The sequence below is a fragment of the Salvelinus sp. IW2-2015 genome, linkage group LG1 (genome assembly GCF_002910315.2).
Source record: "Salvelinus sp. IW2-2015 linkage group LG1, ASM291031v2, whole genome shotgun sequence".
In the NCBI taxonomy this organism is placed as follows: domain Eukaryota; kingdom Metazoa; phylum Chordata; class Actinopteri; order Salmoniformes; family Salmonidae; genus Salvelinus; species Salvelinus sp. IW2-2015.
Genome location: NC_036838.1, coordinates 27,356,809 through 27,369,154, shown reverse-complemented (window position 1 = coordinate 27,369,154; position 12,346 = coordinate 27,356,809). Strand labels below are relative to the sequence as shown.

At 45.9% G+C, this 12,346-nt stretch overlaps 1 protein-coding gene across 2 annotated transcripts; it reads right to left on the bottom strand.

Annotated features, from left to right (window-relative positions):
* Nucleotides 1–568: 568 nt before the first annotated feature.
* Nucleotides 569–7,792, bottom strand: LOC111963878 (double-stranded RNA-binding protein Staufen homolog 1). Of its 2 annotated transcripts, none has more exons than XM_023987441.2 (16): nucleotides 7,590–7,792; nucleotides 6,299–6,619; nucleotides 6,083–6,204; nucleotides 5,611–5,761; nucleotides 5,209–5,365; nucleotides 4,953–5,127; nucleotides 4,299–4,391; nucleotides 3,919–4,137; nucleotides 3,459–3,602; nucleotides 3,042–3,188; nucleotides 2,787–2,865; nucleotides 2,348–2,505; nucleotides 1,668–1,835; nucleotides 1,430–1,552; nucleotides 1,098–1,192; nucleotides 569–912 (listed from the first exon to the last, which is right to left on the bottom strand). In XM_023987441.2, exons 2-16 carry the CDS (start codon nucleotides 6,492–6,494, stop codon nucleotides 816–818), a joined length of 2,124 nt encoding a protein of 707 aa, XP_023843209.1. In that variant the 5' UTR covers nucleotides 6,495–6,619; nucleotides 7,590–7,792; the 3' UTR covers nucleotides 569–815. The 2 variants fall into 2 exon arrangements, with proteins under 2 accessions (XP_023843209.1, XP_023843216.1); XM_023987448.2 differs by having other exon boundaries at nucleotides 5,209–5,362.
* Nucleotides 7,793–12,346: the final 4,554 nt, after the last annotated feature.

Genomic DNA, 12,346 nt, shown 5'->3' with positions numbered 1-12,346 from the left:
AGTCTCAAAACCTTCCCAGTCCTACATGGTAATGTAAATAAACACTGTTCACTTGTGGTGGTTGTTATAAAGCACTCTAGGAAAATCAACAGTGGTTTGCTAGCTGCATCCTATCCTTCTATGGGGTAACATACTTCACAAGTAAACACTATTGTAACAACTACAGTAGACCTGGGTTCAAAAGCCATTTGAAATCATTTCAAATACTTTAGCTGCGATTGATTGAGCTTGCCTGGCACAATGGAACCAATGGAATAGTGGCAAAACTGCAAACCAGTCCATCTGGCACGCCAGTCAGACTAAAGTAAACGCTGAAAATGTTTCAAAAAAAACGTTTGAAGCCATGTTTGTGAACAACCCGCCAAGAATTCCAGGCCCTGGGTTAAAGAACAATAAAATATTTAAAAATGAGAGAAAGAAAGTTGTTAACAGAAAAGGYAAAAAAAGAGAGAAAACGCTTCTACTCAAAAACAAAGCTTTTCACAGTTAACATTATCCCATTCCATCTCAACAGAGCGGACTGCCATTATATCGGATACGATGCAGCTACACTTTTCTATTAAGCAGCAAAAAAAAAAAAAACGTGTACAATTAAACAACATTAAGGAGGAGGAAATGAAACTAAAACAATTTCTTCTATTAATCTTGTTTAACTGTGAACATTTCAGAACATTTAATATAACATGAACACTAGTGATGCTTTAGAGCCTACAGTTGCCCTGAGCTTCCTGTAGAATTCTAAAACAGCCTATCACAACACAGTGTCAGAGTTTTCTTTTAGTGCTTCTTGCAAACAACCAATGGTGTGTGTCTGTCTACACAGTGCCATCCAGAGTCTGTTGTCCCAAGGTGCTTGAGTTAGCCTGTTTGATGAGGAGAGAGTCGCTGCCGCCCATGTCCTGTTTGCCACACCTACAGAAGCAACACAAGCCAGATCAGCATTACCAAGTCATACAGACCAAATTCTCCAGTTGGAGGGAAACAAGGATTTCGGATAAACTTTTAAAGTTTCGCAACCCTATGAAAGAAATGTATTATTCAACCGTAAGTGTTCTCGTACTGGTCCACATCTGACCCATTCAGATGCGTGGTCTTACCCAGAGGTTGGTCCGCTCCCTGTCCTGTCATTGGTCTGCTGCTGGTGCTGCTGCTGGTCCAGCTCTGACAGTAACTTCAGGATACTCAAGGCCGCCTGTGGATGGGGTTGGAACATTTGATATAGCCTATATCATAATTTCCCTAGTGCTTGTGCCAGTATGTGTCTGATTTAAAGCATCCGGGTCGTGTTCAGAGGGTACAAGTGAAAAAGAGAAGTATATTCTGAACATGTCCAATATATGAAAATGTTTAGCTACGGTGTGCCCTAATGGACAAGATTCTGGTCTAACCATCAGAGCACCTTCAGTGTGGTTGAATATGTGTGTCTCACCATGTCGTGACAGGACTCCACGTCCTTGCCAATGCCATGGCTGATAAGAGGCGGCTGGGAGGAGCAGTTGATCAGCGATACAAATTCATTCTTGTTGTTTTTGGGGAAGTCTTTGTAATCCACCTGCAAAGAAAAAACAAATGGTTTTTAATACTAACACTCCAAAATACATGAATAAAAATGTGTGTGTCTGTGTGTGTTTGTCCGCACATGCTTGCGCGCCTCTGCGTCTGTTTACCTGTAGACCTTGTACGTTGGCTAGGTAGCTGAGCTGTTCGGAGGGTCTGGTCATGGGTCCGTGAGGTACTAGATGAGCCATACTGTTCTGACTCTTCAGGATGGTATCGGCGGTCAGGGAGGTACCAGTGTACAGCAGCTCGTTGGCGATCATGGCCGTCAGGGTGACCTTAATATAATAACATTAAAAAGGTGCAATATGCAGAGATCTCTCCACCATTTCCTGCTTGCTAAAATTCTAATAGTATGCCTACTACTTTCAAAACAAGCAAGTGTAGAGAATCATTGTACCATCATAACTGCTGTGAAATATCTTTTAAATAACCAAAAACATTGTATTTTCAGCTGTTTGAAGCCAAAAGTAAGACACAAAAACTAAACTTAACAGGAAGTATAGAAAAAGGGAACATAGAACATATCTATTGCTTCTTACACTTGTTGTCAATAAGAATGACAGATCTATAACTAATTRATATGTGAATTTGGTCAGGTCGCCCAAAAAGTTACAGCTTTAACAATAATAATGTTTATTTGCATACTGCTTATCTTTATACAAAGACATTTACATAAAACAGAACATCAAAGGACTAAAAATAAATATACAAAGGAAACCGAGCAAAAATATCATCACCAAGGATAACGTCAAGAACTAAAACGCACACTAGACACTGACACACACACCTTGGCAGGGTTGGTCCGGGGGCCGTAGCCCTTGTTCTGGTGCCCCAGGCTGGGGCTGGCCCCTATAGCCTGGGCCACCTCTGCCACCATGGGCAGGATGCCTGCTGGGAGCTGCTGGTGGCTGAGGTAGGGCTGGCGGTAGTTCTCTGCCTTGGAGCCTGAGAGATAGGGGGCGCCAGAGAGACAGACACATGTAAAACACTGGGAAGGAGAACGGAACACCCGTGTAAAAGCTCCCTGATTAAAAAAAAATCTGTCATCCCGCACAACACCAAGCCCGCTGGAGGAAGATTGTGAATGACCTATGCTCCATAAAGAGACAAAAGGGTTTAAGTCAAGTCAAATCTCTTAATATAAAATCCAAAAGCAAAGTCTACTACATAACTCCGAGTACATATCAAAGCATGTGTAGTTCCAACCCTGCCCCTGAACAACTCACCCAGCGACTGGCTCTCTTCTACAGAGCCCGGCTCAAAGAAGGTCACTTTCCTCCCATCTCCATTTTTCTTCTGCGGGACCTTGGATTACATGATCAACAGAAAAAGCACACGTTGGCGTTGGCTGCTCAACGGTCATTCAAGTCAACACAAACTACCTCTGCTGTGTACTGCTGGCTAGATGAGCACATGAGTAGGGTCTACCTAAAACAGTTGCCTGGCTGGTATGCCTCCGGTGGCTCTTGGACATACTGTACCTTTTCGTCCGTTTTGAGCGCAGGTTTGTGGGGCTGAGGTGGAGGCACTTTGAAACCTAGAAGCTCAAGCATCTTCTCTGCTGCATTCCTCTTCGCTACCTTCTTACTGGGGCCCATGCCCTCCGCACAATGGCCACACACAGTCACCTGATGACCACAAAACAGGTCAGAATGAAAAAAAAGTGGCCCCCAAACCAACCATAGACACTTACAGAGATCTGTGGGAACTAGCCTAGATAGACATACGCAATATGGCGCTAAATTGCCCTCTGATAGGATGGGTGTCATGTTTGCCATATTTGTTCACACCTGTCCAATCCCCTCAGACCTCCACAAGTGCCCTAGGCCTAGAGAATAGGCACTGTGYGGTTGATTTGGTCAAGAGCAGGCTAGGCTATTTGAGCCTCCTGTTTTTACCTGCATGACGAACTCCCTTCGTCTGGGCAGCCCCCTCTCCGTCATCATGCTGTACTCTGGCTCCTTCTCTTTCTTAGCCTGCTGGATCTGAGCCAGTCTGCTGATGGGGTTCATGCCCTGCCCATACTCTGGACTGGTCTGCAGCTGGAGGGGGCGCGGGGTGGTGGAAGAGAAGGCAGGAGAAAAAGAGAGCGCGAGAAAGAGCGATATTGCGCATTACACACAAGAACAAAGATTCCTTAGAAACAATTTTCCAACTCTACAAAAGCTTTCTTCATCACCCCTCCTTTCCCTCCTGTTGCCCTTCCCTTTAAAAATGAATATCTTAGAAGCACTTGTTATTTTCTTATGATGTACAGTACCCTTTACTCACTGTTAGCTAGCAAATTTCCCATCTGGGATAACAAAGATGCTTTACTGCTCTCTACGCTCCCTGACCTCATCCCCCTGGTCCTTTCACCTTAATGATGGACTTGGTTTTCTTCTTAATGCGTGCTGGCTGAATCTTCTCCACGCTGGGGGACAGCTGGGGCAGTCTCCTCAGTTCCTCCAGCACGGCTGTAGCTGCCAGCTTCTTAGCGATCTTCTTACTCTTGCCCTCGCCCTCACCACAGAACTCYCCCACCGCCACACACACCATGAAGCTCTTCATGTGAGGCGGACCTGCCTCCTTCAGAACCTGTGGGTCGGAGGAGGAACGAGGTTAGAGAAAGACAAAAAAAAATTGAAATAGGCGTATCAATGGAAAGGTAGGTCATTGAGAGGACAAATGATTTGTTCAAACTGGACTTGATCAATCTAAATGACTGTTAGGCTATAGTCCTSCATTGGCTTAACTACCTCYAAGTTGACAGGCATGTTCCTCTTCAGTGCGATCTCAAACACCTGGCTGATTTCTGATTTATTGAAGTTCTCTGTGTCTTCTCCATTCGTCTGAAATCAACAAAGTTGTGTCAAAACATTCTGTCTGACAGTTGTGTATGTTACAGCTGAGTTGCTTTGTGTGGCAGTATTGAGTCACATATGTGCTCTTCCTTCACGTTGTGAAGCAGACAGGTGTAGTGATCCATGTAGCAGGTGTTGCCTTGTGGGTAAAATACTGTACATTTTCCCAAAGTTCCACCCAACTTTTTCCAGGAATTCCTGTTGGAGGATTCACGGAATCAGAAGGGAATAAGCAAGGAAGGAATAATAGAAATGGGAATCTTCCAACCAGGATTTCTGGAAAAACCCTGGAATTTTGGAAAAGTTACCAGAATATTCCAACCCTAGCGCTGACCCCAGGCCGCTCTGACCCCAGGCCGCTCTGACCCCAGGCCGCTCTGACCCCAGGCCGCTCTGACCCCAGGCCGCTCTGACCCCAGGCCGCTCTGACCCNTGACCCCAGGCCGCTCTGACCCCAGGCCGCTCTGACCCCAGGCCGCTCTGACCCCAGGCCGCTCTGACCCCAGGCAGCTCTGACCCCAGGCAGCTCTGACCCCAGGCAGCTCTGACCTCAGGCAGCTGCTGCAGCAGTATGGGCTCTTTCTGTAGAGTCTTCAGTGCCTTGGCAGCGGCGTCGTGTTTGGCGAGCTGCCGCGTGCGCCCCTTCCCGTGGAACTGTTGGCCCCCGATGTTCAGCTCCATGTGGTACAACACCGGCCCCACCGGGGGAAACGGGTAGTAGTACCTGACCACACAAAGAAGACAGGATACGCTCAGGTATAGCTTTTACTGAGATGACACCCCCCCCACCCCAGAGTGGACATACTGTTGCATGGAGCGTTGGTAAGGCCCCGGGGCCCTGATGTTGTAGTTGAAGCTGGGTGGTCTCATCCCGGGGTAAGGGTCTATGGGCTTGTACATAGGCTTCACCCCTAGCTTCATACAGAAGGCATTCAGCTCCACCGTGTGTGTCATGCAATCTACTGTGGTAGGGGACACACACACACACACACACACACACAGACAAAACAGAAAACAAACATTACAGAACAATAGGGACCAAAACATTAATACACCTGGTTATCAAACTCTTTTGAATGTAGACTACTTAACACCACTGACTATCAATGTTTCCCCAATCATGATACTTTCATGATACAGCAACTGATGACCTGAGAGCCTCTCAGAAATAAGCACACACACAGGGCCAGGCGTGCTGGGTTCTTGCCTGTGTTGTTGCGGGGGTTGTTCCTCATGCTAGGTTTGGGCAGTGTTGTCTGGGCCAAGGCTGTGGCAGCTGCAGAGTGCTGGGCCTTCTTTATACTGGTCCCCTCTGCCTCCCAGTGCTGATCCCCCAGTGATAACCGCACTGAGAAGATCTGGGGGAGGAAGGAAAGAGAGAGACAGAATAGATAGAAGTAGAGAGAGGGATATATATCTGTTATTGAAATGAACAAGTATTTAAGAGCAGGGAMGTAGACATTAAAAAGCACAGTGATGACTGATCTCCTAGGGTCATGTTCAGTAGGCAGAAAAAGGCCAGAAATTATGAGGTACTATCTGAAGTTAAACATGTCCAACAAGAAACATGTGCTTTTGTTTTTGTTTTCAGTTGCAAAACCCTTTGCTACAGTGAGTGTACCCTAATGAACATGACCCATGTTTGCTAGTGAGTGTCAGTGGTTGGGTTGTTGAGTTACCTTGGAATGAGCTGGTCCTTGCTCACAGAGCAGCTTATACTCAGGCTGGATCTTATTGAAACGGGCTAACTCATTCACCAAACACATGGGGGTCTTCTCTTTAGGGTTTGCCATGTTAGATACTAAAAACAAATTAACAAAAATAGATAAGTCCATTGAGAGAGGCACAGAAAAAAAGCTTTGGAGCACACACACAATGCACGCACACCGACAGACCTGTGGAGGTGGGGCTGAATGGAGTGGCTGAGCCCGAGGGCAGGGCTGAGCTCAGGAGCGGGTGACTGGCACTCTCAGAGGGCAGGGGGCCRGAGGCACAGGGGATACTGTACCCTGGCTGGGGCTGAGACAGCTGCTGCATGGGGCTGGCAGCAGGGCTCGACATAAGGTTACCCGGACACTGGAACTGGGACATACTGGCCAGTTTGGTTTGGTGGAGTCAGGCGGTAGGTAGGTTAAGTCGAGGTGGGAACTCTTCAGTACTGCAGCGATAGACGTTTAAGATTTATTTGATTGAGGTGAATGACTGCAAAACTCCACCTGAAAAGAGGATAACAAAGACAATGGCTTAYACTTAGAGGGGTAGCTTGTTCCCTACAATTTAAGGTTACGAGATGGTGCCACATTTGCATGACCACAACAACAAAAAACATTCAGTGCCTTGCAAAACTGGCCTTCAGCTGACTTTGTAGATCCAGCACTGACAGCAACAACAATACAGATTCATTCATTTGTAACACCTAATAACAACCATACATGAAAAGGTCATAAGGGTGCTGTAATTTTGCATCATAAGACTAAAATGAATGGGCCGCAATAAATCCAATAAACCGTAAGCTATTTAATCTGTTTCCCTGCAATACAATAATGGCTAACTAGTAACTTAGACATCATCTGGCTGTTGTGACAATCATCATTCTCTGCAGACAGTAGAACTTAATGCCCAACTTGCTGAGAGGACACGTTTATAAGAGAAAGTCGTTTGGAGGATCTTTGTAAGGTGTGTTCTGCWAGCCAGCCAACTAGCTGTCTGGCTATCCAACTGAACTAGTTCATGTTAATTTCATATACGAACATTACATACTAACTTTAAATGTAATTTTTGTTTCTGCAAAACGTTGTCAKGTGTAATTGATTGATCCGGTTTTGCTAGACAAGTTATTGCAGTTGTGCCGTTTGTTTGCACGCTTGTCAAGTCAAGTACCGGCGGTAGCTAGCTAGTTAGCCTAGCCAAAGTATCTGGCTAGCTAACAATCTAATTATCTGGTCGACGTCAACACATTTCACACTCATGTCATGTGTATTAGCATTTTAAATATTCTTCTAAAACATTCATTAGCTATATATTGTGCAATAAAAAGGTATGAATCCGGCATAAATCTGAAGCAATTCGCTTATCGAACTCCATCAGGAATTGATGGATCATGGATGTCGAGTCAGGTAGCTCGAGACGCTAGCTAAGCAAACTAGCTAACGTTAGCTAGTCAAGAGGCATCTAATAAAACCTCACCTCGTTATCTTTCTGTCCAGTTCTTGGTTACTCCATTGGATACGTTACTTTAGTGTTGTATTGGTTTGTTTTTGCTCCAATTGTGTAGGGTTTCCCGTGTGATTTTGGATCAAAATGTTGGTAGTGAAGAAGTGGGGGAAAGGCATACAAGGCAAACACTAAAGAGAATGGCCCAATCTTAGCTGTCTCTTCCGGGAAATGACATCGTTCAGCTAAGAGGAAGTATGCTTGGAAAGTGGGCTACTTTGTAGCTAACGAATGAATGAATGATCATATAATATACACTGCTCAAAAAAATAAAGGGAACACTAAAATAACACATCCTAGATCTGAATGAATGAAATATTCTTATTAAATACTTTTTTCTTTACATAGTTGAATGTGCTGACAACAAAATCACACAAAAATGATCAATGGAAATCAAATGTATCAACCCATGGAGGTCTGGATTTGGAGTCACACTCAAAATTAAAGTGGAAAACCACACTACAGGCTGATCCAACTTTGATGTAATGTCCTTAAAACAAGTCAAAAATGAGCTCAGTAGTGGTGTTGGCCTCCACGTGCCTGATGACCTCCCTTACAACGCCTGGCATGCTCCTGATGAGTGTGGCGGATGGTCTCCTGAGGATCTCCTCCCAGACTGGACTAAAGCATCCGCCAACTCCTGGACAGTCTGTGGTGCAACGTGGCGTTGGGGATGGAGCGAGACATGATGTCCCAGATGTGCTCAATTGGATTCAGGTCTGGGGAACGGCGGGCCAGTCTCATAGCATCATATGCCTTCCTCTTGCAGGAACTGCTGACACACTCCAGCCACATGAGGTCGAGCATGTCTTGCATTAGGAGACCCAGGGCCACCAGCATATGGTCTCACAAGGGGTTGAGGATCTCATCTCGGTACCTAATGGCAGTCAGGCTACCTCTTGGCGAGCACATTGGAGGGCTGTGCGGCCCCACAAAGAAATGCCACCCCACACCATGACTGACCCACCGCCAAACCGTCATGCTGGAGGATGTTGCAGCAGCAGAACGTTCTCACAGCGTCTTCCAGACTCGTTCACGTCTGTCACATGTGCTCATTGTGCTCAGTGTGAACCTTGCTTTCATCTGTGAAGAGCACAGGGCGCCAGTGGCGAATTGCCAATTCTTGGTGTCTCGGCAAATGCCAAACTCCTGCACGGTGTTGGGCTGTAAGCACAACCCCCACCTGTGGACTCGGGCCCTCCATTACCACCCTCATGGAGTCTGTTTCTGACGTTGAGCAGACACATGCACATTTGTGGCCTGCTGGAGGTCATTGCAGGGCTCTGGCAGTGCTCCTCCTTGCACAAAGGCGGAGGTAGCGGTCCTGCTGCTGGTTGTTTGCCCTCCTACGGCCTCCTCCACGTCTCCTGATGTACTGGCCTGTCTCCTGGTAGCGCGCCTCCATGCTCTGACACTACGCTGACAGACACAGCAAACCTTCTTGCCACAGCTCACATTGATGTGCCATTCTGGATGAGCTGCACTACGAGCACTTGTGTGGGTTGTAGAACTCCGTCTCATGCTACCACTAGAGTGAAAGCACCGCCAGCATTCAAAAGTGACCAAACATCAGCCAGGAAGCATAGGAACTGAGAACTGGTCTGTGGTCACCACCTGCAGAACCACTCCTTTATTGGGGGTGTCTTGCTAATTGCCTATAATTTCCACCTGTTGTCTATTCCATTTGCACAACAGCATGTGAAATGTATTGTCAATCAGTGTTGCGTCCTAAGTGGACAGTTTGATTTCACAGAAGTGTGATTGACTTGGAGTTACATTGTGTTGTTTAAGTGTTCCCTTTATTTTTTTGAGCAGTGTATTTCCTAGTAGACATTTGAGTGCATATCTTGCTACAGACGAGCACATCCATAGCTCGAAAGGCTCTGGAACATTTAGTAAAGAAGACTACATGGTGTTGTAGACTGGTCTCAGATTAGATGTAACATGGTAAACATCAATCCGTGACTATCAAATTAGTATGGCACATTACATAAAATAAGATGGAAGCAGGTTGTATTGATAGGTGGGTGTATAAAGCGAACGTCTAGCAACCGATAGGATGCGTGTTCGAATCCCATCATGGATAACGTTATCAACTTTGCAAATACTTTTTAGCAGTGGTGTAAAGTACTTAAGTAAAAATACTTCAAAGTACTACTTAAGTCGTTTTTTGTGTTATTTGTACTTTACTATTTATATTTTTGCCAACTTTTACTTCACTACATAACTAAAGAAAATAATGTACTTTTTACTCCATACATTTTCAGTGACACCCAAAAGTACTGGTTACATTTTGACAGGAAAATTGTCCAATTCACGCACTTATCAAGAGAACATCCCAGGACACATCYCTGTCTCTGATCTTGCGGACTCACTAAAAACACATGCTTTGTTTGAAAATTATGTCTGAGTGTTGGAGTGTGCTCCTGGCTACCCTTGTCTGTAAATTATGCCTTGAATCTATTCTACCACGCCCAGAAATCWGCTCCTTTTATTCTCTGTCCCCAACGCACTAGACAACCAGTTCTGATAGCCTTTAGCCGTACCCTTATCCTACTCCTCCTCTGTTCCTCTGGTGATGTAGAGGTTAACCCAGGCCCTGTAGCCCCCAGTTCCACTTCTATTCCCCAGGCGCAATCATTTGTTAACTTCTGTAACCGTAAAAGTCTTGGTTTCATGCATGTTAACATCAGAAGCCTCCTCCCTAAGTTTGTTTTTTTCACTGCTTTAGCACACTCTGCCAACCCCGATGTCCTAGCCGTGTCTGAATCCTGGCTTAGGAAGGCCACCAAAAATTCTGAAATTTCCATCTCCAACTATATCATTTTCCGCCAAGATAGAACTGCCAAAGGGGGTGGAGTTGCAATCTACTGCAGAGACAGCCTGCAGAGTTCTATCATGCTAGCCAGGTCTGTGCCCAAACAGTTTGAGGTTCTACTTTAAAAATCCARCTTTCCAGAAACAAGTCTCTCACTATTGCRGCTTGTTACAGACCCCCCTCAGCCCCCAGCTGCGCCCTGGACATCATATGTGAATTAATTMCCCCCCATTTATCTTCAGAGTTTGTACTGTTAGGTGACCTAAACTGGGATATGCTTAACACCCCGACCGTCCTACAATCTAAGCTAGATGCCCTCAATCTCAAACTAAATGCATATATGCATGCTCTTCAACCAATCGCTGCCCGTACCTTGCCGCGCCCGCAATAGCAAATCTAGGAATCGGCTTCCCTAATTTTGCAACAAAGCTCCTTCACTCACGCTGCCAAAGCATACCCCTGTAAAACTGACTATCGCTACCGATCCTGCTTCGCGGTGTAATTTACAAAAAGCCTCCAACACCTACTCACAGCAATTGGATGCAGGTCCTATCACAGTGCCATCTCGTATTCGTCACAAAGCCCCCGCATCATACTCACCCACACTTGGACCTGTATGCTCTCGTTGGCTGGCCTTCGCTCTACATATTCCGTCGCGCAAATCCCACTGGCTCCATTCTATAAGTCTTTGCCAGTAATAGCCCACCTTATCTCCAGGACCACTGGTCCCTCACAATGCAGAGCACCCACCCGTAGCACTCCTCAGCAGCGTATTTTCACTGGTACCACCCCACAAAGCAATTCTTTCCTTTTGGGCCTTTCTTTATTTCCAGTATCTCTGCTGCCAATGACTGCGAACGAATTGCAAAAATCAACTGAAGCTGGAGACCCTCCAGATCTCCTCACTAACTTTTAAGGGATCCAGCTACTGCTGAGCTTTCTTAACAGATCATTGCACCTGTGCACTACCCATGCTAACTACCTCTCCCCATATTTATGTTATCTTGCATTGGTTTCAGCTCCTCTGCACTCAGTATCTCTCTAACTTGCAACATTCATCTTCTGCACTATCTATCACTCACAGCTCATTCTATTTGCTAAATTGTCGATTCACTTTTTCGCCACTCACGGCCTCATTATTGCCTTCCCTCCCTAATCTTACTTCTCTATCTCAGACTTTTCTATTGTGTTATTTGACTATACGTTTTGCTTTATTCATGTGTATACGCTGTGTCTGTTTGTTTGTGTCGCACTGCTTTGCTTATCTTGGCCAGTTGTCGCAGTTTTAAATGATAACTTGCTTACCTGGTTTAAATAATAATATTATAAACATGCAAATAAAATAAATACAAAAATCAGTAATAAAACAAAAACCATAGTGCCGTTCTGGTTTGCTAAATATAGAATGGACTTTAATTTTTTTTCCCTAATGAAAAATAAATGTTACCCCCTTTTCGTGGTATCCAATCGCTAGTAATTACTATCTTGTCTCATCGCTCAACTCCCGTACTGGCTCGGTGAGAGACGAAGCACACGCCAACCAAGCCGCACTGCTTCTTAAATCACAAGCGCATCCCCCTTCGCCCACTCTCTCCTCACACCCTCTCTCGCACACCGTACCCTCTCGTCACCCTTCCTCACGCCCCCAGCCACACCCCAATGTCTGCGTCGGGAAGGAAACACCCCCTGTGCACTTCCTGGGCCACCCCTCGGTTTACGACCGCGCACTGCTACGCGGCCCGCCACAGGAAAGCTTCATCTGGCAGCGCAGTTCGCAAACTAGCATAACAACTAAAAGAAGATAGATTCCATACACGGTACCTAGAACCCTCACCGAACCCGGACGGACGGCTACGGCCCAATTGTGCACGTCGCCCGCACACGCGGAGAGCCTCTCACCTCGGTCCGCGCC